This window comes from Lepisma saccharinum, chromosome 2 (genome assembly GCF_977018435.1).
Source record: "Lepisma saccharinum chromosome 2, izLepSacc3.1, whole genome shotgun sequence".
NCBI classification, from domain to species: domain Eukaryota; kingdom Metazoa; phylum Arthropoda; class Insecta; order Zygentoma; family Lepismatidae; genus Lepisma; species Lepisma saccharinum.
The window spans coordinates 59,105,081-59,132,931 of record NC_139230.1 but is presented as its reverse complement, the minus strand read 5'-3'; the positions used below and the strand labels follow the sequence as shown (position 1 = coordinate 59,132,931).

The 27,851-nt window shown below is 33.5% G+C and overlaps 1 protein-coding gene across 16 annotated transcripts in view; it reads right to left on the bottom strand.

Annotated features, from left to right (window-relative positions):
- bt (projectin protein bent) overlaps nucleotides 1–27,851 on the bottom strand; it is a 486,238-nt gene that overhangs the window by 34,396 nt on the left and 423,991 nt on the right. For all 16 annotated transcript variants that reach the window (XM_083117398.1, XM_083117403.1, XM_083117397.1 and 13 more), the window contains 22 exons: nucleotides 27,176–27,370; nucleotides 24,927–25,114; nucleotides 23,929–24,204; nucleotides 22,959–23,234; nucleotides 20,476–20,623; nucleotides 19,837–20,023; nucleotides 18,777–18,892; nucleotides 17,758–18,042; nucleotides 16,967–17,109; nucleotides 15,673–15,956; nucleotides 14,399–15,168; nucleotides 13,076–13,354; nucleotides 12,134–12,436; nucleotides 11,005–11,307; nucleotides 9,655–9,766; nucleotides 8,835–9,007; nucleotides 7,719–7,888; nucleotides 5,243–5,360; nucleotides 4,835–5,000; nucleotides 3,414–3,574; nucleotides 2,554–2,619; nucleotides 1,323–1,620 (listed from right to left, as the gene is read on the bottom strand). In XM_083117398.1, the coding sequence (XP_082973524.1) occupies nucleotides 1,323–1,620; nucleotides 2,554–2,619; nucleotides 3,414–3,574; nucleotides 4,835–5,000; nucleotides 5,243–5,360; nucleotides 7,719–7,888; nucleotides 8,835–9,007; nucleotides 9,655–9,766; nucleotides 11,005–11,307; nucleotides 12,134–12,436; nucleotides 13,076–13,354; nucleotides 14,399–15,168; nucleotides 15,673–15,956; nucleotides 16,967–17,109; nucleotides 17,758–18,042; nucleotides 18,777–18,892; nucleotides 19,837–20,023; nucleotides 20,476–20,623; nucleotides 22,959–23,234; nucleotides 23,929–24,204; nucleotides 24,927–25,114; nucleotides 27,176–27,370 (5,017 nt within the window). The remainder of the gene's footprint in view (nucleotides 1–1,322; nucleotides 1,621–2,553; nucleotides 2,620–3,413; nucleotides 3,575–4,834; nucleotides 5,001–5,242; nucleotides 5,361–7,718; nucleotides 7,889–8,834; nucleotides 9,008–9,654; nucleotides 9,767–11,004; nucleotides 11,308–12,133; nucleotides 12,437–13,075; nucleotides 13,355–14,398; nucleotides 15,169–15,672; nucleotides 15,957–16,966; nucleotides 17,110–17,757; nucleotides 18,043–18,776; nucleotides 18,893–19,836; nucleotides 20,024–20,475; nucleotides 20,624–22,958; nucleotides 23,235–23,928; nucleotides 24,205–24,926; nucleotides 25,115–27,175; nucleotides 27,371–27,851) is intronic.

Here is a 27,851-nt window from a genome sequence, read left to right as displayed (position 1 = left end):
TAAAAGATAATTCTAAATTCATTGGAGGGGATGTAGCATTCGTATGCTACAGTAATCATTCATTCTGTATGGTAGTATGGGTACACCGTTCTTTTAGAATTATATTTTAGCCTACATAGCACTTTTAACGTCATGTAATTTTAAATTCTATATCCCAATACCCTTTTTTACCTAATCCTGGATTTATTTTTACATATATGACGAAGTATTTTATATACTGAAAAGAAATACCTGAAGAAGCAAAGCATAACTTCACGAAACGTCGTCTGCAAGGAGTTTTATGACTATTATACTCACTCACGTAAGTTTTTTATACTTTTTATACTGTGAATATATTTAGTGAGTAAACACACAATTTTCAAAATGTACATATATAAAATAATTGTTACATTTGCAAAATCATAAAAAAATATTCATTACATTGCTTCTCAAGTCCCAGGAGGTTAACATTCCATTAACTTGTAAAGTTTAATAAACCTGAAAATTTGGACCAAGCAAGTGCCCCCTGCTCCCACCAAGTTACACCTATGAAATAATGAGTGTAATTTGTAAATATATAATGTTGTTCTCATGCTGAAAGTTTTACCTTAAGAAAACACACAAAAGATAGCAGCAGCAGCTTGTTTTCAAACTACATATTTTTCATTTAACTATTTAATAATGATTAATAATGAACCTGGACTTGATACTGAAAACATTTTTAAGGATGAAATAAAGTTACCTGTCTTAGCCATAATATTGCAGTAAATATTCAAGTATTATTAATAAATTAATTTATTATTGACTTCATGTAGACAGTAACTTTGAAATTGGAAGCAAGAAGTGTTGAATGAGAAGATTTGAGTAAATTTACTTTTCAAATCTGGAATTTATACACTGTATCTGCCATCTTATCTTTTCATATGTATTTTAAAAATGATCATGATATATAAATATTTGATATTGAAAATATAAGTACTGTAACCAAAATACACACACACTCTTAAATAAAACAAAAACTAAATAACCTCTCTCACAATGAAAAAAATTCAACAGGAAATAAGTATGAAGTGAGAAAATTTTACAAATTTTGTTTGACGAGTTGGTATATGGTAAAGTTATTTCTGTAAAAATATTGGTAGTTACCAATAGAGTACATCTTATCCCTGGTTATAATTACATAATAATGTCCTTTTTATGGATATGAAACAATTTGTAAAATATTTTATCAAATAAAAAGATAATAATATGAAATATAAAGTGCAATGCACTTTTTTTTAAAACATGACTTTTGAACACAAACAAAATTATAGAACTGTTTAATGACAAAACATAACACTTACAATTCAAATATCAGAACCATCTCATCGTCATCTTCAAAAGCATCATGAAGGTTGATAAGTTTAGGATGGTGCAGTTGATTCATGATATCAATTTCCTTCCTTATTAATTCCTTTTCCATAGCATGAGAGACAGGAATGAACTTGGCTGCAAAAATATTTCCAGTTTTTCTCTCACGACACCTATGTACAACACCAAATGCACCTGTTCCTATCTCCTCCAGGATATCATAGAAGTCATACACACTATTTGTTTTAATTTCAACTGGCTGAGGAACATATTTGGAGTACACATCAAACACTACAAAAAAAGAGGAATATGATTATAGCTGAAAATTGGTAATTGATTTGTGTTATTCAAAATTCTTATTTGGAAAATATTCTGTGTGTTAATGAAACTAGTAGTTACAATATCAATTTCATCTTGAAGTTTTTCACATTTTTTGAAGACAAGATCAGTTACTGAACCAAATAGAGTACATTCAAATATTTTTAAATGTTACATTACCATAACATATATCACTCTCTATTGAACCCAAAATTACAAAATGTGGGTGCTGCAAAAATTATTACATGCAGACAAATGAAATCAGCATGCAATGTTAATTTGACATTATCCATTGTCCTATTACTTAGACCTATTCTATCCTTCCAAGTAGTAGAGGCACTACACACTTGATAATGTCCAATGAACATTACATGCTAATAAAGAAGCATTGTCACTCAGAGAAACAAAAAGAAATAATTTTGTAGTACATATGAACATGATCTTGATCTGCAGTCAAAGTATCACTTTTTGGATGCCAATGTCTCATGTCCGACATACAAGGTTGTTCACAGTCTGCCATATTTTTAAATGTAACTATTAACAAATTAAGATAACTTCACAGGATGAGTTACACAAGTTACAAGTGGTAGAGATCAACTGCCAGCTGGCAAAATAAAGTGGTAACATTGAAAAAGAGAGGGCAAAAAAAATATGAGTGCACAACCATGTTACAGAGAGCATATTTCTGTGTGAACATGTACATGTGATAATATATAGCAAATAAGAAGCAAGAATGCATATACATGACCATGAGAAGATTTGAGTAAATAGGGAAAGGGTTAACATTAAAGGTTACTAGCACCAACTATTAAAAGTTCTATTATGCAATGAGAGAGCAGAGTAAAAATATTTTAGCATAGCATTTGTACCAGGATGACATTAACAAATGATTTCAATAATACTTACCATATTGGTCATAATCTTTCACTTTATCATCAGCCTTGCCTCGAATCTTCTTTCCAGTCTCATCAACTGTAAATAAAAATAATTTAGTAGATAACTGCAATTAAACAATTACAAAATAATATACAGCTCTATAATTAATTTTCTTTTGCTCTAATTTTTGTATTCCATAAATAATTTAGATCTCGAGAAAGCTAATTTCACTTATCTACAATTTTGACTCAAAACTGGCTATCCACTTCTGGATTCTGTCCCTAAGTTATTTTTTAAAGTGCATGCAAGTTCAAAATTATGGTCAATAGAGGTTTTAGAGGTTTTTGAGGTTTTAAGTTCACTTTATGCACAGATAGGCTAACGGGGACTAGACCAACACTTTAAAGTGAGGTCCAAACCACCATGTGTCTCTGCTGGGTATTGAACCCAGGACACCTTCATTACAAGGCAACAATGTTACCACTACACCATCGGGGAAGGCCTATGATTAATAGATTTTATTGCAATATGAATAAAACAAACAATAAAAATCATATATTTACATCTATACATATACGTACAATATAGTCATACATCACTGTTTTGAATATTGCATAATTTCTTGTGAGAATCATTTGAATAAGTTTTATGAGACATTAAGAGAAACTGAAAATACATAGTGCTTATCAAGATATATTCTTTATGTACTTATAAACCTATGAATTATCTACTATTGCAATGTACATTAATTATTAATAGAAAACTTCAACTTTGGATTTATGATATGTTAATTTTTATTTTTAATTCACAATACGTACAACATAACTGAAATTATCCTTAGACAACAGGAAATTAATGATGAATCCACCAAGAAGTAAAAACATACTTACCCTCATATTGCTTCTTCTTGATAAGTTTCTTGCCACTGTCCTTGGTGGTAATAAGATTAGTAACATCACTTGGTTCACTTCTACCATACACATTTTCTGCATATACTCGGAATTCATATTGATGCCCTGGACTGAGGCCAGTGATAGCCATGGCATTAAACCTGTGAAAATCATCACAAAAAAGTGTGAGTGATCATGCATTACAACTATATTAGAACTATGTGTGAACAATAGTAACAAACAATTTTGAATACATTTAGTTTTTTTCCCTGCATTGTAGTTTTTCCTGGCAATGTAACCAATTTATAAGGTCACATTAACTATCCCTCAGTTAAATAACAACTTAAGTGTTAAAACTGGTTGTTAATGTTTGTGTGTGACACTGATATGTGGAATATATTCTCCATGTGCTTTTAATACTCTACATAGCAGCAAGCATAAAAAGAGTATGTGCTGTTTTGATTCCTCTCTATTACATATTTCTACATTATGTAATCTACAGAATAAATTAGGAATGGGATGGATAAATCAGCACTCTTTTGGTACCAGTAGAAATTGGTTATTGTTATTTGTAAATTTTACAATATTTCTGTACTTTATCAGTATTGGCAAAAATTTCATACCGGTCTATTCTTAGTACAAATTATTAGAAAAGAGAAGAGGTAGTATTGTTCAAGTAGATAAGTAAATTCTTGCATTGTCTGTTCTCTGATTTTAACATGACAATATATCATTAAATGCTGAAACTGAACATCAAAATCCATTATCCATTTGGTTATCTTAAATTAATGTACATGCTCAATTTCAATAGGATATAACTTGTGGGGCTTTCAGACTGCAATTTTGTACTTTTTTAATGCTATTCTCTATTTATTTAGGGTCATCATGATGAGGACGAATGGTGATCAGATGACTAATGAACAGACAGACACAAAGGAACGAATAAGCCCAGACAAGCACTCAAACGAGAACCTTCTGTGGCAAGATCATGAGTCAAGCACTCAACGTACTTGCCTTGGTCACCAATGTAGCTCATTTGGATTGAACTATGGGCTGATAACCATCATGGCATAGAACAGCATTACAAAGCATGTGGAAAATGATTTAAACATAAACTGAATATTGCATTTTTTATAATTGAGTGAACACATAAATCAGTAAATTTATATAAGTTACTACATATGAATTGAAATATTAGACCTATTATGAATCAAGCTTTGTGGAAAATTGTCCAATTTATACAAAGAAGCTAACTGGAACTGGACAAAGTTTTAAGTGGTCCAATATCAGTAACCATAGAAAGTGTTTTAAAATTTAAAGTGCAAAACCTCAAGCTGAAAGTCTGAAAGAATGTGTTTTGTTTCCAGAGAAGAATAAATATTGCCATTAATATCAACAGCAATAATAAAACCAAAACTCACCTTGTGTTTCCAACTCTAATCCAGCTAGTCATAGGATGCTCCCTCTTTTCAACCAGGTAATTGGTAATGTGGCTACCACCATCCCACAATGGTGGTTTCCATGATAGAGCCAAAGAATCATGACCAATATTTTCCACAACTGGGAACCTTGGTGGATCAGGACGATCTAACAAATTAAAAAGAAAGTCAACCACTCCTCTTCCAAGATGCATATTGTTAACCTATTTTAAACTGAAAATTCTCATTCCCATGCAGAACTTATCAATGAAAGGTATTCTTGAGTCCAAAACCTGAATTACAAATCAATTTTTGTTTTTCTTGGTTAAAAATTATCCTCATTCAAATTATTTTAAAGCTTTTAATTTTCACTTTCCACAAAAAGAAAAAAAATATATATTCTCAACTTACCACTAATTTGTATCTTGATAATAGCTGAATCCATTCCCAAATCATTTTCAGCAATGACTCTGTAGGGTCCACTGTCAATTTTACTGCCATCACGAATTGTCAATACAGCATGCCTTTCCTAAGAAATATAAAAAAATCGATGTTAAGGATTGAGATTGAGAAAATAAAATGAAAATAAGTTACATTCTTCTCATAATAGCTTTCAAACCTCCTGAAGACATATCAACAGATATGTTAGTTGCCTCCACATGAGGCAACTAACTGAACAATTTCTATGCAATGAAAATAGAAGCTGTGCCTGCGAGGTGGACATTGTGATGAAGACTAAAGTTGTTCTGGAGCCACAGTAGTCAGTCCAATCAGAAGGCATATGACTGCCATGTGGGAGACCCATGTTAGATTACCAGGTTGGGTGATCTAAGGTTGAAATTTTTCTGACCTTGTCCCTGCATAATGCAGCTCTGAGGTTCACCCAGACTCTAATAAATGGGTGCCTGGGGGCAATCCTGGGAGAAAAGGTGTGTGGAGCATGGTGCTGATTGCATCACTTCCAAAAAAATTGGCTGAGATCATGAATGCTTCTTACCTTCATACCTCCTACATGCCTTCATGGCTTGGTGCAATGAGAATGGGGAACTTAACTTTACCTAATGTTGTTCTAAGGTCAAATTATCAGAGCACTGGTACTTGAATGTCAGAGCACAAGGTTCAAATCATGGTCGAGCCACAATTCTGATACAACTTTTCAAACAGGGATCTACTTAGGACATGATCTATTTGACACCATGAATATAAAAACATTAAAATGCATACTATGATATGCACTTTCATTTTATCAAGTGCACATATAGCAGATAATATTTCTCTTCACACATTTAAATACCTTTGTAAAAACAAGTGTCTGAATGCAAGTTAACTATTTCATTATATGCACTTCCGATTTAATAGCAATATTGAGTTTTCATGTGCATCAACTTACGAAGCAAACCAGAACAAAATATAAAAGTTCTTCAACCATAAGCATTATATAATTTCTTTACAAAAAAAATGTTATAGGAAATGCTTAAGTTATGGACAAATGTAATAAAAACTAATAGTTAATGTTTTTAACAACTGGATTGGTGTAATTTGAAATGTCTTATTCCACAAAGAGTAGAAAGACACTCTTCAGACCAGACCAGTCCAATTACATCACCTATAATATATCACAATGTTTCCACAGGATCATCAGACGTGCTGTACTATCCAGTATGTATATCCATATTAGACAAAGTGGAATATGACTCAACTGAGAGTGAATTTAAACCAGGACGTTCTACATAACATATGACAAATAATATTAACATGACATTTGTTGAATGTATAGAAAAAATGTACCACATGTTGGTGATATACAAAATTCTACACTATGCTGGACAATGATTCCTACAGTAATGAACCTACAGTGGATTCTGCTAAGCTTCTCAAGAATATTGCATAAGCTAACCAACAGCAAAGTGTTTGGGCAATATTTGCAAAGATTGGCATTTGCCATACCAAAGTTGTTTTTTGCCTGAAAGTCCTGCATAAAGTAAAATAAAAATTGCCTTTATTTCAGTGATCTTACGTAACTTTCTTACCCCTTAGGTTAATTGTGATGGTGAGGATGGATGATGAATGATGATATATATGACAAGACATATACAGGACTCAAACTTGGAACTTCTGGCTTTGTAGTGAATTACGCTGACCACTTCACCACAGTGGGCAAGGTAAAAAAAGTTGGTGGCACATGAGCTGACACCCCCTGGCAAGTAACATGATGTGGAAGTGTGCAGTTTTCTTATTGTGAAGAATGATCATAAAGAGTTTGTGCATCAGATTGCCATGTGTGATGGCAAGAGGGTATCGTATGGCAATCATAGGTGATCAGCACAATGGTTGGATAAAAAACACAGTCTGAGGACCTGTATCAAACCCTCTCTCCAACCACAAATTGTGTTGCTTGTGTGGTGGTCCACAGCAGGAGGAATTATTAATTGTTCCTCAATCCAGATCATATCATCAATCAATGAAGATTGTTATTGTGCTGAACTGTGGGAAATAAACAGTCAATGTCCTCAAGCATTCCTCATTGGCTTGCTGATATGATGTTATACTTTTGCATTGTAATGTGTGTGTGTGTGCATACTGTGCACTCTCTTGGTGAATTGCAGTATGAAACCCTCTCACACACTCCATTTTCCCTTACATTTCACAATGAATATCACCTTTCTTGACATCTCTTCTTGGTTCACTGATGTCGGGAAGGTCTGTCATGCTGTGGACAAATTTTTGGTGAAACAGCAACTTGACTTCCATCACCATAGGATGCTTTGCCAGAGTGATGGCAAGAGCAAATCCAGCCAAAATAACACTCGTCTATCCAATATTTCAATCCCAGCAACCAAATATAGTATAAATGTTCTACAAATATCAGTAATTAGTAATTACTAACCTTTACTTCAACTGCATAATGTCCACCAGATTCAATTGTTTCACCTTCTCTAACCCAGCTGATCTTTGGACGTGGGAAACCAGTAAATGGAATCTTTATTACAACATTCTCACCCTTGTCAAAGAAGGCTGTATCTCTGAAGCGTGGTGGTACATTAAGTTTTGGAGCAGCTGCAAAGCAAAGCACAATTGAAACAAGTATCTATAAAGTAAAATATTGAATTTATCATATCCTTTCATTACATAGTTATCTGTTTATAATGAAAATATATGTGCATAGTAATTTTCTTACTTATGAGGGCCTCCCCGATGGTGCAGTGGTAGCGTCGTCGCCATGTAATTAAGGGGTCCAGGTTTGATTCCCGGTGGAGGCGCATAGTGGTTCGGATCCCACTTTAAACTGTAGGTCCAGTCCCAATTAGCCTTACTGTGCATAAAGTGGACTTAAAACAACAATCCAATCTTACTTATGAATTTAAAAATTGGAATTTCAAAAGAAAATCTTCCAATTATATTTTATGGTTATTGCAATATTATGTTGAAAATTTAATTCAAGCCCATTCTTGTTACACAATTGTTCCACAAAATTAACCAATGCTCTAGTATTTTGTGTAATAAGCATGAAATTGGTGTTGATTAATTTTGAGGTGCAGATTATATTTACAAATTTAACTGACAATCATCACACAAATTTATTATACTTTGTTCATTATCAAAAAAAACAGTACATCAAACATACTGTATACTAATTGTGTAAGCCCCAGGGGTTGAATGTATGCCAGAAATTGGTGTTTACTATGCTTGATCTTCATTATTCTGATTCTGAGAAACAAGATCGAGTTGCTACTTCCTTTGAAAACTTACAATCTTCATGACACATTGAATATTGCATTGGAAAATTCCAAACTTGTGCTATTTGGGAAACACAGAAATGACTGTAAACAGTGTTTGTTTCTTTTGGTTTGAACCAATTGATTATAAATGGAATTTCATTGTCTGAGGTGCTATGTTTTCATTGCCATTTGATCTAGTAAAAATTACATTACACTATAATACATTTTTAATTTTAGGATGCAAGAGCTGTCAAATTTAACTGTAAAATGTAAACAATACTTACTCATAATAACCAACTCGGCTCTTGTGGATTTTATTCCACCTTTATTTGCAGCTCTGCAAACATATTCATCTGCATCCTCTCCAAATACATCATTAATGATAAGGGAATAGGTATCACCTTCTTGAAGCATGTGATACTTGGAACCTTGAGTGAGTTCTCTTGCTCCCTTATACCTACAAAAACAGACATCAGAGTTATTTCTGAAAGTAGATATTCAACAAATAAATCTACTATTAGCTCTTACAGACTTATTCAGGTGAAATTTTTGCTACTGTAGTGGATATAACTGCTACTCTTGGGTAGGTTTGTTATTTAAACTTCTTAATTTGGCTGTATCAGATGGATTCTTATGGTTGAACACACTGCAATATTTTTTTCTCTGCATGTTACTACCACCTTTATTATTCAGCTCAATATTATTGTTATTTTAGTCTTTCTTGTCTATTATTCAACTACAACATGTATTAGAGAAAAAAAATCCCACCATAAGAGTATGAAGTATTATAACATGATGCTTTATAATAAAAATAAAAGAGGTAAATTTTTTGTGATAGAACTATGTATTTTATCAGCACTTTCATCTGAAACTTAAGGAGGTTATGGGTATTTTAGATATTCCTGTGCTCCCATCTCTTCCATATATGTTTAAACGTTTACCAGTTAGTGCCCATCTAAATAAAATATTACTTCAGACTATTTTAGGGCAGTCAAACTAAGATAATTTTAATGAATACTACCACTATTACAAAATGTTTGATAATCTGAAATTTGAAAAATTGCAGGTTTGTTTTCTTTAAATATCACCGATAAATTGGCTTACCATGTAATATTGGGTTTGGGATTACCCACAATCTTGCACTTGAATTGAGCATTCTTGTTCTGCAAAGCCATGGCATTTTTGAGTGGATTAACAATTTCTGGTGGTTGTGCAGCTGAAAGAATGTAATATATAATTAATAATTCATTTCAACAAAACATCCTGAAATGTGATTGCGACTAAATGTTCCACATGTTCACCTAAAATATGCACTAATAAAAATGAGGTACTGTACATTTAATTATTGGTCACACTAACTTTTCCTGTTGTATCTAATTTAAGAACACTACATTTTCTAAAATATTTTGAAGACATGATTCCAGCTCATGTAAGGATAGCACACTTGCTGTTCTCCAAGCCACTGCAGTGAAACCAAAGACTATCATTATATCAAGAACAAAAGGTAGTCCCATTCCAGAGTCTTCAACACTAACATTACCATTGAATTTATTGTTCATAACCTCATGTTCTTGTCTTCCACCCTCCCTTCTCTGAGATCCAGACATGCCTATTAACCCAAAGTATTGAAATGATGACTTGTTAAATCACATTACTCCATTTTAAAGGCATACTCCTACATGAAACAAAAAAAAACACAGTATCAGAAGCCTTGTAGTTGTACAATTTACAATAGGAATATTTATGCTCAGATAGAATAATTGGGACTGGCCCTAGAGTTTAAAAGTGAAATTCAAATCACTGTGCAATATGTATCCACCAGGAATCAAACCATGATTAGCATTTTATATATATATATATATATATATATATATATATATATATATATATATATATATATATATGCATAATCCATCTTTTACCCCACCCCCACTCAGACACGTCTTTCCGCAGGCGATGGGAAAGGGCCTATATATCAGGCATGCATGCCACTATACCCCCCGGACTTAATCTAGCCAACCAATAACCTTTTCCCTTCTTCCCCGAAACCACCCACCCTATGCAGTAAACACTGGTGAAAGTACCTTATATTGGTTTCCTATCGTCTTTCTCTGGCAATATTGTACCAACACTACAGTTAGTATTCTGTGCTCCTATTCTTCGTCATTCTGTGAAACTCTTTCTTCTCCGTTGAAAATGTGGCCTAGGCTACGAAATATCAAACTTTTCCCTTTAATGTGAGAAGTGTTTACTGTCTCCTTCTTCATTTGTGTTTATCCACCCTTCTGGCACCTTTTCTCATCCTATTCCTGTGTTTGTTTATATATATATATATTTTAGACCCTCCAAATATTGACATTTTCCTTTAGAGTGCAGGTATGTGAATTCTATTTGGTCATGTAACAAATGCCTGCATAACACTAATAATTACAAATGTAGAGAAGTTATACATACCATGAGGATCCTTAATTTTGACTGAAGTAGAAGCAGTAGATGGTTCACTCAATCCTGCTTCATTTTGAGCAAATACACGGAATTCATACTGTCTGCCTTCAATGAGATTAGAGATGTTTATTTGAGCAGTGAGACATATTGCAACATTCACTCTCTGCCAAGCTTGTGTTCCAGCTTCACGTTTATCAATCCAGTATCCTTGAATGCGTGCACCACCATCTTTTTCTGGTTTGTCCCATGTCAAGTTAACAAAGTCACCTCCAACTTCTGTAACGTTTGGAGTACCAGGTGGAGAAGGTGGATCTACATGAAGAAGAAAATAATAATACTATAAGAACAATCCTAGTGTGTTGTACATAAAGATATGTATTATTTATTCACAAAATATTTGTATTTTTCATACTTTATGTTCCTTTTCTGTCACTTCTGGGTAATTGGGATAAGGATGAATGATGATTAAATAAAATTGATAAATGAATCATCCATGTCCAGGCCAGGATTTGAACCCAGAACCTTCAGTGATGAGATTGTGAGTCCTTCACCCAACAAGCTTTGTCAATGAGGCAAATATTCAGGAAGTTTTCCTTTCAAATAATACATTATTTAGAATGAGCTACTCAAAGCTGTATAAGCAAGTATTTAGTTTTTGCCAAATGTGACATCTGATATTTTTGTAATACATCACACACCTATGATTCATCGTACACATATGGTTTTATTGAACAGCAGTGTTTGCATACATACTTATCATTAAGATACAAATTGTCCCATTTTTAGAATTATTTTGATGATTTTGTAGATATTTAGTTTGTTCGCTTTTCGTTTTTAACCAAAATTTACTCAATAAATTTTACACATGGAACCCCTAAATCTGTCTGCAGAATGCGATTATTTTTAATTTTTGTGATACAAACAATTTAACTAATGTCCAGAAAATATAAAAATAAATCAATAACAGTCAGATTTCATAAATGAGGATAAGCCAAGTAGCATGTGATTCAGCACAAATAGCAAATAACATTATGCTGCTTGGCTTCTTCCAAGCTGTGAGAGTGGAATACGAAAGTTGTTGACTCTGTCTTAACAATATTGTAGCTAACAGAGGAAAGGTATAAGTAATTGCATTTACCAAATGGTGCTTTAGCCTTGATGGGATTCACTCCTTCTAGAGGTGGACCCATTCCATTTTCATTCACAGCCATCACTCTGAATAAGTATTCTTGACCTTCAGTCAAACCTTGCACAGTAAATGTGGTATCCTTGCAGAAACTGGATACAATGATCCAATGTGTATGGCTTATATCCCTCCTCTCTACTACATAATGAGTAATTCTCAGTCCTCCGTCATACTGTGGTGGTTTCCATGCGAGAGTGCAAGTATGTTTAGAAATGTCTGAGATTTCCAATGGTCCAATAGGTGGTCCTGGCAATCCTATATAAAAAAAAGAGAAACATCAAGCAGGTGATGTAACTAAAGCATGGATAAATGAAATATTCAGTGCAATAATGTAAATAAAAAATATTTCATGTTAGCTCTGAATCCTAATAAAAAATATTTCCACACAAATGAATTTGATTGTCAAGAATATAGCATATATTTACATATAATGTAAATTGCAAAGTAACATTTATTTCAATATTAAATATGCATTTTCTTTGTTAAGAATAAAGCTATTGACATATTCACATGATACTTACATGTATCTATTATAAGGAGATAAATATATCACACACACACACAGTAACTTATCAGTAAATGTTATATTATCAATTTATTTGTGTCAGGAAAATTGTCACATTTGTTCAGTCACGTAAGAAATATTATGCAACATGAAAGAAACTAAAAAATGTAATACTCTTTATACAGAAGATATATGTATTGTGTATATACACACAGTAAAAACTCTGTAGTTCATGTATTTACATTATTGAGTGCAATGTGAAATTGTTTTATCCTACTAGGGTAACCGGCATTATTGTAAAAATGTGACAATGAATCAAATACAAGAAAAATTTCAAATTAAATTTAGCAAGTTCCACATGTAATACTAGAAGAACTTAAATTTCATACCTGTTATATATACTGTAAATGATCCTGAAACACTTCCACTATCATTCTTGACAGTAAGTGTATATGATCCTGCATCATTCTTTGTGATCTCCTTGATGAATATAATAAGATATTCATCAAATACGGTGTACTTAATGTGTGTGGTCTCAACAATCTTTTGTCCATCTTTACTAAGTGTGACATCCATTGGTTGGTCCCCAGAATAATATATTTTAATCTTAGTATTATCTCCCTCTGGCAGGAACAGATCACCAGGCAAACGATCAATCCTTGGAGGACCTTGAAATAAATTAAAAAAACATCACATAGGTTGCAGAAACAAGATTTAAAATTCATCTTATATATAATTATAAACAAATAATGATGTGAAGTATGAGCTTAAGTTTCAAGGTGGTGAATAATGATGCTCTCTCAAGTTAATTAGCTCTCCTGCATTTGGAAACTGATCAAGAAGTTACCTCATTGTGTAATGCTGTACAATATATTCACAAATAATTAACATACATCAACAAATGAAAGGAATGTGCACCATTTTCTGGTGAATTGTTTGAATATTATCATTCACAAAGAAAAAAATAAATTTATAAAATGAAAATATATTAATTCAAGCATAGGAAAGCTGTACTTTACTTTTTTCTTTTTGGAAACAACATGAAAAAGAGAAACATAGCTTTGACACTTGATGCTAACTGCATATAGTGAACATGGAAATTAGAATGGAAGAGTACTACAGATTACAATAAGTGAAGTGAAATGAAAAACTGAATAAAGTACTAGCCTTAAGTAATTGTGCAGGATTGCATATATCATTACTGCCCATTACGGTTTCAAAAACAAAACTGACTACTGAATAACAACAACAATGCTCTTCAGGGCCCTGCTTATTACTATGTCCTGGAATAGCAAATGAAACTTCAGATAATACTCCAAGTGGTGTGATTATAACAATTCAGACCTACTTGGAATGTGTAACCAAGAAAAGTATCTATGGGAATTGGTTTGGTTTGATTTGAGTTTTAAGTCCACTTTATGCACAGAAGGCTAATTGGGACTGGACCTGCACTTTAAAGTGGGATCCAAACCACTATGTGCCTCCACCAGGTATCAAACCTGGTACCCCTTGATGACCACAAGATGGCAATGTTTTTACTATGTCATTGGGAAATATATGGGAATTAAACTTTATGATTGTTGACAAGGAAATGAGCAAAAACTACCCCTTTCAGGAAAGTTTAATTTGATATCATATTGACTTGCATATTTTTCTATTCCCACAGTGTTACAAAACTATATGATATTACAAGATCCAGTCAGATGACTTACTTCCAATCTTCAGTCTTGCTGTACTTGTCACAAATCCTAATGCATTATTGGCTTCACATGTGTAGTCTCCTTCATCCACATCCCATACTTCAGAAATGATAAGTTTGAAGACACCATTCTTATCTTCTTTTCTAAATCTTCCTCCAAGGGTAATTTCTCTTCCATTCTTCAACCACCGAGACGTTGGCACAGGTTTTCCAGTGGCTTCACATTCCAGTGTGGCACTGCGGCCAAGTGGTATTCCCTGGTTTGCGAGAGGTCGAATAAATTCTGGCTTCTCCCCTCCTTCAATTTCACATATTTTAACTGGTGTTGTGCAGGAGCTGGGTTCACTCTTTCCTGCAGCATTCACAGCAAAAACACGGAATTCATAATCACCACGTTCTATCAGATTGAGAACTGTATATTCACAATCTGTAACATTGTAGTCATTACATTTAACCCAGAATGCTCCACCAACTTCCCGCTTTTCAATAATGTAGCCAGTGATGCGACTACCTCCATCAGACTGTGGTGGTTCCCATTTAAGATCGACATAATTCTTGCCAACCTTAATAACTTTAGGTGTTCCAGGTGGTGATGGAACATCAAACTTTCCTTTCAACTTAAACTTCGATGATGGTGGAGAAGGCTTGCTAAATCCTGCTGCATTTTTAGCTTTAACCCTGAATTCATATTCTCTGCCTTGCAACAAGCTATGAATAATATATGTTGTATCCTTCACAAGATAGTCATTAGCAACACGCCATTGTTGGTCTTCCATTATATCTCTGCAAAAGAAATAAAATTATAGTTTTACATGTTCCACAAACTGAATATATGCTAATACATATGTGGATGAAATACAGTGGAATCCCGGATATTACATTTTCAAACTTAATGCATATCTTTCTGGTCCACTTTAAGCAAACTGTTTAAAAAATTCTCTGAATTGTACATTTTCCTGCATTATGAGTTATTTACACAGTCTCGTGGGAATTAAATACTCAAGGTTCTATTCTGATCTTTCAAGACATTGTATTTGAATTATAACTGCCAAGCATTTGAAATGAAATAGGTGCTAATGTTTCAAATTTCTGTATGAAAGACTTGAGTTTCAATTAATTGCACTGAAAAATGAAATCCATAAATAATTATTCACTATTTCATGTGCTTTGAAATAAATCTTTTAGGAAAGCAGGCATATCAAATGTATTTATATATTAGAAAGTGAATCAATAATACATTTGTGTCTCAACAACACAGTATTTAAACTTTGTTTACTAGCTTCTTACCTGTACTCTATCCTGTAGCCCTGGATTCTAGATCCTCCATCATGTCTTGGCCTATCCCAGGTAAGAGTAACATTCGAGCTATCCCAATCTGCAACACGTGGCTGACCTGGTGGATCTGGCACAGTGAATGGGAATTTTGCTGTGATGGGCTGGTCTGTTTCTAGTGGATCACTTACACCATATTGGTTTTCAGCTCTCACTCGGAAGTTGTACTTTTTGTTTGGCTCAAGCCCTATGACATCATAATGACAGCTTCTGACGAAACTGCTAACTTTAATCCACAACTGAAAGTATACAAGAAAAATAATGTTAAGGTTTACTTGCAGGGATAATAAGTGTCTAAATAAATACACAATCTTGCCTGGATTCTAAAACCGGATTGCACAAGAAAGTTTTAAATAAATTTTAAATTCAGTTATCATTAGAATAAACATAATTTTGAATAAAATAAACATATCTCCCAGTAATAGTGTTTCACACAGATAAGACACATATTGGTAGTATAAATACGAATTTTGACACTAACTTGTCCTTTTAAGTAATTGTGAAAAATAGCTGAATACATTAAATTTTCACTATATTAAATTCAATACTTGAGGTAAAAGTAAACACAGAAAATTGAACTGATATTTCAACATAACTTCATAAATATACTACATACACACTTACATACATTCTATAGATGACAAACTTTTCATATTTTTAAATAATGGCAATAAAATTCAAGGAATTTATGATTTTTGTTTTTCATTTTTTATTTTTGTTATTTAGAATCAATCTTCTGCCACTTTTGGCTATCACAATGATTAGGATGATATGATGAAATTGATGAAGGGGCACTCATAAAGAACACCCTTGGGATCTAGGACCCCTGGCATCATAGTGCACAGAGGTAGGAAAAGGGATTTATGATAAACTGCATAAACAAAGATATTGACAATAAAATGTCATTCCAAAATCTGTAGCAAAATATTGTATGATTTCATCTGTTTCTTGGAAGTCCTTGTAAAAGATTATTTCACTTATATAATAGTCTTCTGTCTGAAGTGCCATGAAAATACTTCCAAAGACAAAACACACATTTCTTAAGTGAGACTAAGTGAGTACATGAAGAACTATAATAACTATTACTCTACTATTAATGCATGCACCTCACGCATGCCAAATAACATTTAAATTTGGATTGATATGCACTTTGAATGTACACTTTTATAAATCTTTATGACAAAGATTTTTGAGACTATAAGTTCATTCTAATATCCATACTATTTAATGTAATAAACTGTAAACTTACTCCTGTGCTTGGATCCAACTTCTCTACCACATAATTTGTTATTGGTGAACCACCATCATCTTGTGGTGGTCTCCATGACAATGAGCAAGTTTCAGGTGTAATATCAGATACATCAAGTGGACCCAGGGGTGGTGATGGTTTGTCTGAAAAAAAAAATATATATATATATATATTTTAGATTCATATGCCCTTAGTAAATATAAAATTACAAGAAAGTTAGACTGAACCTAATGTTGCAACTAACTGAGATTTCCAGGATTGGTCTCTAGTCAATTTATTGCTAAGAAAACAAGAGTTGAACAATTATATTTCCAAAATTAAACAATAATTGCAGGAGCTGGCTATGATACAAATATTTTATGAAGTTCTAGAGGCAACAGGGTCTATATTCTACACATTCTTCTGTCAGTCAACAAGGCCTTTCTTGCAGATGAACGTCAGACATTTTTATGTTAAATTTACCAGTAACAAATGCATAATGCATTGGTCTACTGAGCAGTACCAATTTGCATATTTTAATGTGAATTGGCAACCTTCCTACTATGTTGGTGATCTGGATTTGAAATTTATCCCACTATTTTTAATTGCATGTTTCATATATGTTAAATTTAAAACCAACTTTGCACCATTTGCTTCAAATAATCATTATCATGCTGAGTGTTGAAAGCATGCGGATTTTAGAAGACCTAATGCTAACCTTGGATTTCAACAGAGACAATACAAGGTAAAATTAGTGTTACGTACTTAAATTATGGTAAGTTCCTACAAAACAAAATATAACATTTACTAACCTACAACCAGTACTTTGCATGAAGCTGTGTCTGAGCCTTCAGTGTTGACAAGCTGGATGGTGTAGTTTCCAGTATCAGATCGTTTAGCACATCTGTTCAAAAATACAGTTGCTGCAACGGATGTATCAAACTTGATCCTATCGCTCTGTATTACTTCCTCTCCATTTATAGTCCATGTTGGTTTTGGTATTGGGTTGCCAGTGAAAGGAACAGTAATAGTAAATTCCTCTCCTGCTATCACAGTCATATCCCGGATGCTCAGATCGCTAGTAATCTTTGGAGCACCTAAAATATAGAAGAACATAATTGAAAGTAGTGCAAATGCAATTGCTATCAACTTGAATACCATGTTAATAATATATTGTTCATTACGTTGATTTCTACAATGTAAACACAAAGTTCTGTAAATTCTATTATCTTCTTTTCAAAAAATTGCCAGTACTAAAAGTTTTATAAAACTGTAAGTATTCAATATAAGAAGGGAAAACACTACAAAACTTTTGAGAAGTATTCATATGGGATGTCTAAGAATGTGAGGTAGTACATAATTTGAACTATGTATATCTACCTTCAACAGTGGGGAAAAAATGGAACACATTCCAAAATCTACATGGATAAGATGTATCTTGAAGACACAAATTTTGTTAAATAGCAAACAGAGGCACCTTTGTTCGATATGTGCAACTCCTAGAAAAACAAATACATAAAATATTTATCTTTCTCTCTCACACACACAAAGAAACAAAACTTTACTGCAATGATTTTCATTTTCTATCAAACTTTGTCCTTCTTGTAACTACCAATGACTTTGGTGGACATATTTCATCATCATCCATTGCAGTTTCCTGCCTCTGGCTGGGTCGGCCATATTTGAAAATGTCAATTTCATAATATTCTGTAGGTTTGTAGAGAAGAAATGGAAATAAACAACTGAAGTTTCAAGGTGTATTTGATATGTTGCTCAGTTAGAAAAAGTCGTGTCAAGAACAGTGAAGAACTTAGTCCTTGATATTACTTACTTGGTGGAGGTCTACAGCAGATAGCATCTGATGAACCACTCCAAGGTCCTTGACCTGCTGCATTTATGGCTGCCACACGGAATTCATATTCATGATTTTCTATAAGGCTTATCACTCTAAAAGATCGAATATAAAAGTAAAATATGAATAACAATTCAGTAAGTAATTATAAGCACTTCAATAATGCAAAGGTTCATGCTTAAAGAACATTAAAACACATGAACATTTTTAAAATATTAAGTTCAGTCTTCAGCTCCATTACTATTCTGCATCCTCAATAACCTGTTTCATTTATTTACTATACATGTTTCTAGAAGTTCTGTATTTAAATCTAAGATATAAGAAATCATTTTGTACACTCCATAATAAAATGAAAAATCATGAAAATAATGTCTCAGATAACATCAGCAATAGAAACAGATAGGTTATGAATGTATTAATAAAAAAATGTGATTTACTGGTGACTTTTCTTTCTTTTTTTCTATTTCAGCTATTTTATGTCACTTTCCTACCTCTTTGGTTAATCATGAAATGGATTAGATACCACACGCAATGATGCATTTATGCCTTAACCTGGCCACTCTGTCATGGAGGCTGTAGCAATTTGCTAAACAAATTAACTAACAATTAAACTAAACAAATGATGTGTGCATAACAATGTTGCTGGAGTAATTGAAAGTGACAGCTCAGAAATTTCAAATTGACAATTGTAATTGAGATTGGATGAGAAAATGGAATATATGTAATTGAAAAATGTCTATAATATTATACTCAAGCAATATAAGTATTATCATCATCCTATCTGATGAACTTACAGTTTTTATCTTGCTCATGGTCAACTCAACTTTACATATTTGCATCCAAAAATTTGCAAATGCATGTTATGGGTCAAGCCAAAGTTTCCTGGGAGGGATGGATTCGGTTATCCAAGTACCATTTCAATCAAGCAGCCTTAACTTTCATAATACAGCAACTTCAGAATGTTACATTTATGATGGATGATGAAATTAGATATGCAAAAGACAGTAATTCTATTACACAAAATGAACATGGAACCTACTTGTATGAGAGATCAGGAATGTGTGCATGGGAAGCTTTGGTCCACTTATCTTCAGTAATCAGCCTCTTTTCTATGACATATCCAGTAATAGGTGCACCACCATCATGGCGAGGTTTGGTCCAGGCTAATGTAATAGAATCTTCACTAGTGTCAATACCACGTGGAGTTCCAGGAGGTCCTGGTGGATCTGAAATAGATTACAAAATCATCATTACCCTTATTAATGTTCCAAATACTTGGTAACTCAAAATGCTATCAGTTCAAATAAAAATTCTTGGAGCAATTCAGTCATTTCAAGTCAGACAATACTATTTTTATTGATGTGTTTGCATTTACATCTGTGAATATATTTACAGTCTGAATTCTTGAATAACTTAAGATTTAAGTGAACATGTAGTTTGACTATCTCTTACAATTGCACCATTTCTTGGAAAGTTTTATGGATCATCTCTCACATATTTAAAATACCCACATTATTGTGTTGTGCTGTTAACATTTTCTGTGAAATCGGACAAGTTCCAGTTATCAGTTAAGGATTCAAATAAATCATCTAAAGACCAAATTGAAACAGTATTTAACTATCATAGCTACAAACATGTTGATCAATTAAAGTACAAAATACAATGCATAAAGACTTACCAAATGGATGCCTTGCTCTAATTGGATCTGTGGTAACAACAGGATCAGACTGACCATACTGGTTTTCAGCCATAACTCGGAATTCATATTCACGACCAATAACCAAATTTCGGACCCTGCAGAATGATGTTGTAGCATAGCTGCTAACCTAAAATTAAAAGAAGATACAGTATGTTGTAATGTATAATATTTTAGTTATAGAAATAATAATATATGTATATAAAAATACTCAGTAAACATCTTTAAAGAAAATGGTGAATAGGAGTCTTCAAAGCTACCTTGTTCTCTCTGTTTACTTACACAACACTATTACTTTGAAATCTTTCAATTTTTTATTTTATCAATCAAGGTTATTTCAAATTCATCTATTTTTCTTTGAAAGCTGTATTTATGCGATACATAAACATTTATATAAATTAAAGAAAAGTATTCAGAATATGTTTCAATACTACAGGACTGAAGAGTTTAAATTTATCTAAAAATTATTTTCCTTCTACACAAAGGATGGAAAACATGAACTAGCAGCAACAGGAAGCAAAAATAGCAAATGAAAAAAAAATAACAAATATTTTGTCTTCATTAACACTAGGGTCATTCCACGTCAGATCGACCAAAGCCTCCAGGTCATGGTTTTTTTATTTGGATGAAATTTGGCATGAAGGTTCAATCATGTCTGGAAGGCTTGTATTCCAAATATTAGGTTCCTCCAAGAAATAGTTCTACAGTTATAGCCTGTGGAAGAAGGTGGTGTGCAACAGAAAATGTGACCCAAATCTGGGAAATGAGTCTCGGAGCTAACTTCATGACTCAATAACTTTGGAACTATTGATCACAGCCTAGTGATATTTATACACCAAACAAACCTCTCACCAAGGAACACGTGTATTGCATAAAAATACTCTCAGCCTGTTTACGTTAGCAAATAAAATACCCCAAAATATGCCTTAAAAAGCCTTACACATCCAAAAATGCATATTTTTGTGCCTGCTGTTACAACTGTAATCCAACCAGGAATGTGGCATTAATTTTTCTAGTAACCCTAATGTGAGCTCAGCATGCACACATTATGTTGTCTCCATATATATCACCCAATCCATATTATATGTGGTTGAATATGCAAGAAATGGAAAAATCACCAGAAAATGGTGAATTTTGGAAATGGTGTAGCACAAAAGGAACAAGAGATATCCAAGCCAAGTTGCATACACTACATAACTAGACCTTCCTCTACTGTGTGTCAAAATTTTAACTTGTTATTGCAAGGAACTAGTGCACAGTAAAGGTAGACCCTTAAATGCCCAGCGCGTTTTCAGTAGGAAGTTTAAAATTGCGCAAGGTGTTAAATGAAGATTTATATCTCCGTAACTATGAATGCTTGAGTTACAAATTATAGCTTGTTTCTTTCATTACAGTCTCAGCTACATGTCTATTGTTGAAATCATCCAATTTGCACTAACCAAATAGAAGAAGACGAAAGTTAATAATCTTATTTTTTCATTACAAAATTTCAATTTTGTCGGGCCCCCACATAAGCAACACTGTGACGTGAGGGTCCAAAACAGTTCCTGCATATTGCCTGATATGTATTTCATTCTCGTAGCAAGAATTGTGCACTTACTGATGATACTTTCATACAAAAAAAAATTCTAATATAAAAGCCGTTCTTTTTAATAGGAAATTCAAAATTCCAAAAATTGTTATCTCAAAAACTATGAATCCTAGAGTTAAAACGTATACCTAGTTTTCTTCCATACACACTAGACAATACGCCCATGGTCGAATAAACTTAATTTTCATTTATCAAGTAGAAGAAGAAGATGAAAGTTAAATAGAACTATATTTTTACGAAATTTAAATTTCATCAGGCCCCCACATAGGCAATGCCGGAAAGTGATGGTTTAAAATGAAACCTGCATATTGCCGGATATGTGTTTCATTCTCGTGGCAAGAATTGCGGACTTACTTCTAATACTTCTGGAGAAAAAAATATAATTTTTAATGAAAAAGCAGTAATTTTTTTTCGGGGGAAGTTACACCCACTACCACCCCCCCTCCAAATATATTCATAATCATATTGAACTTTACTAAATACTAGGATGCTTAAGGCTCTTTGTGTAGCACTGAAGCCATGTACCTCTTAACAGTGCTTGAGTCGCAGTATGCTCCAAAAGTCGAAAAAACCAAATGCGACATATTTCACTGTATTGAAATGGACTTTTAACCACTGTTGTAGTTTTCTTTCCAATGCAACATAAGATTTAGTCTCATTCTTCACAGTTATTAGAGGGTGTTCAGAGTGAGATGTAACCTAACCTTGTGATTTACCTATTCTTTCAATCCAATCTTATGACTGTTGGTGTTTTAGCACATTTCTGTGTTATTTATGTTCACATTCAGGAATGACAACTACACAGGTTAAAGGTTGGGTAACCTAAAAATTTAGAGATAGTAATGAAATAATGATAACCTCTGGTATTACTTACTTTGGACCAAGTTGGTGAACGTGGTTCTTTCTTTTCTACCACATAATTAGTAATATCAGCACCACCATTGTCCTTTGGTGGATTCCAGAATAGAGTAAGTGCATCTCCACCAAATTCATCAGCTCTAAGATTTTCTGGTGGTCCGGGTCTATCAAGTACACGAACATTAATTGTTGCTGTGTCAAAACCAGACTGGTTACGTAGTTGCAGCCTGTACTGGCCAGTATCAGATCTCTTTGAATTTTTCACAACCAAACTTGCATAATCATCTGCCAGCTGAAAGTAAATACAGATTACTTAGTTTTTATGCACCACATGATAATATATGTTTTACAAGAAATTCAAAACCATTTTTTTCTAAATAATAAATCAGTGCTTACTGTCAAAAAATTGTAAAAAAAAACAACAACAATAATTTGTACACAATGAGATTTGGTGAACAAAAATGATCCAAAAAGAGGGTTTAATCTCTAAATACAGATGGGACATATTAATTGGTAGACAGTAAACTTTGATCAGTCAATGCTTCCACCTTGTAATCATTTGGGTCCCAGGATCAATTCCCACTGGAAGCACACTTTACCCTGTGGGCTCAGATAAAATTAGCTCTCTGTACATAAAGTGAACTTAAAAATTCAGCAATAGTGGTAAATCCAAATACTGGTAAGCCTCTATACACCTTTAAAACAAAACATATTATTTGGTTTCTTCTAAATATTGTAATTGTATTCTGGGTTACTTTATGTTGCTTTCCCACCTCTCTAGGTTAATTGCAACAATGGCAAATTCATGGAATAGATTAAAGAACAACGAAATGTCCATACAATTTTGCAGGCATTTTGAATGAGTGAGTCAAAGTCTAAATCAAGGTTTACATCCCATTCTGTTACTACCTGAACACAAACTTGACAGTAATATCTATACGAAAGTTCACAAACTCAACCTACAAGAAAGAACTCCATTAGCATACCTGTTGGAAGACTCTGGTGTCCGTTTCATCAAACACTGTGTCATTATTGAACCAAGTAGCAGTTGGCTTGGGGAAAGCAATATATGGAATGTGGATAGAGAAGTCTTCTCCAGCACGAACTGTAATATCTCGAGCACCACCCAAATCCATGCATGGCTTGTTTGGTTGCTCCTCAATGAGGACATTGCCACTTGGACGGGATGGATCAGATTGTCCAACATCATTTACTGCTATTACCCTGAAATTGTATTCTTCTCCTTCCTTCAGATTTGGCACCTGAAAAATTATTAATTACATGGTAATTAATATATATAGAATATTAATTCTTATTCATTTCACATACGATAATGTAAATGACATTCAAAACGATTTGATTATACTTTACAATGCAATGAATGATTAATGGAGAGATAACATAAAAGTGACTCTATGACTTGGGTTTATCCAAATATTTTGCAATTACCACCTGTATATCTATTTTCTCTGCAATTGTGATAATTATTCTATTGTTCAAATTATTGTAGCAGGATAAAATACATTTTAATTATATTACTTTTCAAACCATACATCTACAATCTGTGTACTTGAAGCAGTTATTAAAAAAAAAAAAAAATATTTAAGATCTTCCCAATGAATGTCTTCCTCAGGAATAAAATCTAAAACTGGGTGGTTATTTTATAGTTTTGGTAATGTCTATATTCTTGGCTATTGTAATATTCAATGATTCTGAACAGTTTCTTACTCAATTGCTTTTCTTAAAATAATCAGATACAGTGTACTATCATATCCTACAATCTATTTAAACAAATGAACAGTTAATTGGATATTATTGTTAAAACTGTATTTTGTGTGCACTAACAGTCTAAGATATACTATTGTTTTCCTAAAATATTTTGTCTAAATACGCAACTTGGAAGATTATGTCTTTAATTTACTGCTTAACAATATAAATACAAAAAGTATGTATACACACACAAACAAAATCATTTAATTATTACCGTAAATATAGTGCCCTGGTGTGGTGAATCATTGACATTCACCCAGTCGGCATCACCTTTGCCCTTCCTTTGAATGAAGTAACCTTTAATTCTGGCACCACCATCATTCCTAGGTGGTCTCCAAGACAATGTGACACTATCCTTTGTAATTCTATCAGGCTTAGGTGGTTCTGGAGCATCAGGCCTAACTGTAATAGAAAATATAAACTTTCAACAATACAACTTCTATTACAATACATACATATGTATATTTATTTAAGGCCTCCCCGATGGAGCAGTGCTAGCATCGTCGCCTTGTAATTAAGGGGTCCTGGGTTCGATTCCCAGTGCAGGCACATAGTGGTTCGGTTCCCATTTTAAACAGTAGGTCCAGTACAGATTAGCCTTACTGGATTTAAAACACCAAATCAATCAATCAATATTTACTGACAATGACATTTAGCTTATCAATTAGTTAGTGACAACTGTTCTCTTTTGTTCAAGATACAAATACCTAAGAAGAACATAGATGAAGAAATTTACAAATAGATACCATCTCTTGCAAGAAAGAAAAACAGGGAAGCTACTATAACCTGACAAGTTAAGTCCCAATATGCACAGATTGCTGCGTAGCACATCCTATTATGTCATCCTCCCCACCACTCTTCCACGTACTGGTCTGGCCTTGAGAGTACCAGTGGTACCAACCCAGCAAAATTAAGCTAAAACAAATATGACAAACGTGACGCTGTCGGCTCAAAATTATATCAGTAGTTCATTTTATTTAATCCAGCCTTTGAAAATGTGTGCGGTGCGCGGATCGTAAACTGAAATGTTGTTGCTCTTTACTCTTGGCTGCATATTTTTGAAATGCAAAAATCAAATCATGCCGGGTCCAACGAAATCCACAATCTGCTCTGGAAAGCCCCTTAGAGGACAGGACAGAGAAATTGTTTACAATGTTGCAACATATTTGCAAAATAAGAAGGAGTTACATAAACTTAAGTATAATGTTGTCGAGTCCACAAGCGCCGCCACAGGAGTATCTAAATGGATGGTTTCTCAAGTTTCAAAAGAAGGAAAATAGTTGTTGGCGAAAGGTGAGCTGAATTTCTGTACTCCAACAGGTAGAAAACAGCCCAGGAAAAAGCAAATACAAATTTCCTTGAAAATCCTCAGACCATTCTGCTCCCTCCAGCTTGCAACACTGCGAATCAACGTCACTGCGGAGAAGGGAGTGGGGAAATGTGGTGTGAGGTGCGCAACAGCTATTTGCGTCTTGCTTTTAAACTTGTCAAGTTATAGCATCATAAGCCTAACATATTCAAGTTGCTGATGCCTAATAGATAGAGGCTCATATTTTTGGTAAATAAAAAAGCAACATTTCTGTACAAAAACAGAGTCATTTTGGGTTCAAAAGCAATAAATAAAATAAAATTTTGTTGTTATAGCAGTGAAAAATTGGACAAAAGTGGTATATAAAATGAAATGTTGTTTTAAAATTGTGAATATAACCCTAATTTGATTTAAAAACTACACATATTACACAAAATAAACATATCCCTTCTAATAGCACATTTATGTAGTTACCAGGATATTAAGACCAGAATATTAAGTTTATTCCTGTATAAAGTGGTCCATTTTTTCTTCTCGAATATTTACAGCAGAATTAATAAATTTTCTGTGAATTGCATAACTCACAGGATAATTCAAACTTCAGAAAGTGTCTCGTTTCAATCTATTTTGCAGTTCATTTCGCATCATTCCGTAATAAAACAGGGTAGGAAAATCTGCCTCACACCTTTCAGAAACATGAAAAATAAAAAAAAGGAAAGTGCTCCCCTGTGTTTGCACCACGCCATGAAGGCGTATAGGGGGTGTGGAGTTAGGGCCCCACACTTTCTTGATCACAGCTGAAGGTGGGGGGTGATGTGATCAGCACCATGCCCCTGGCCACCTTAACCCCCCAGAGTTTCCTCCAGGTACCCACTTTATAGGATGCTGTGGGCACCGAAGCTGCTTGAACAGGTGGAAAAAATCCCTGTTCTCCCTTGCTGGGGATCGATCCCGGGTCTCTCACATGGTAGTCAGATGCCCTAATGACTGAGCTACCATGGCTAGAATATTACATTCATAACATTACAATGTGTTATTTCACATTCCCTGTTTGTGTCAAAAACGAAATATGCATGCCTCTACTAATAAAAAGTTACATAACAGCAAGGTAACAAAAATGAATATATTTCATACCAATTGATAAAGTAACTTACAGCGTTGTGCTTGTGCAGTCAATGGTTCAGTTGGTTTGCTTGGCTTTCCAGGGCCTGCTTCATTCACACCTATAACACGGAACTCATAACGAGATCCTTCTCGAAGATCTTGTACAGTGTAACTTGTATTTGGTGTTGGATAGTTGTTCACCTTAATCCATTCACCTCCTCTCTCACGTTTCTCAACATAATAACCTGGAAATGAGAGTAAGACGTGAAGGAATACACTGATGACACTCCATAATCTTTAGTATTTTAGTGAAAAAGTAAGTATAGATGTGTTCATTATGTTGACTTATAATTTTATCATCACAAAACATATAAATGCAAACTGAACACTCTTACAAATTCAATTCTATTTCTTCTATGTTATTTTCTATAACATAGTTTCCCAATTTTAGGGTTCCAAAAGAAAATATTGTTCTCATTGCAATAAATCATAAAATATGCTTCTCAATACAACATAGGTTAAATATATTATTATACAAATTTATAATTTGAAGGGATGAGTCATATTAAATCAGTATGCAATAGGTATTATAGGTGTATTAGTAACAATGGTGATAAAAACGAAAGTTTCTATATTTTGAAGTCTGGCCACATTTTCAATGGAGAAAAAGATATATATATATTATATACGCACACACACACCTATATCTATCTTGGTTTGGTAAAG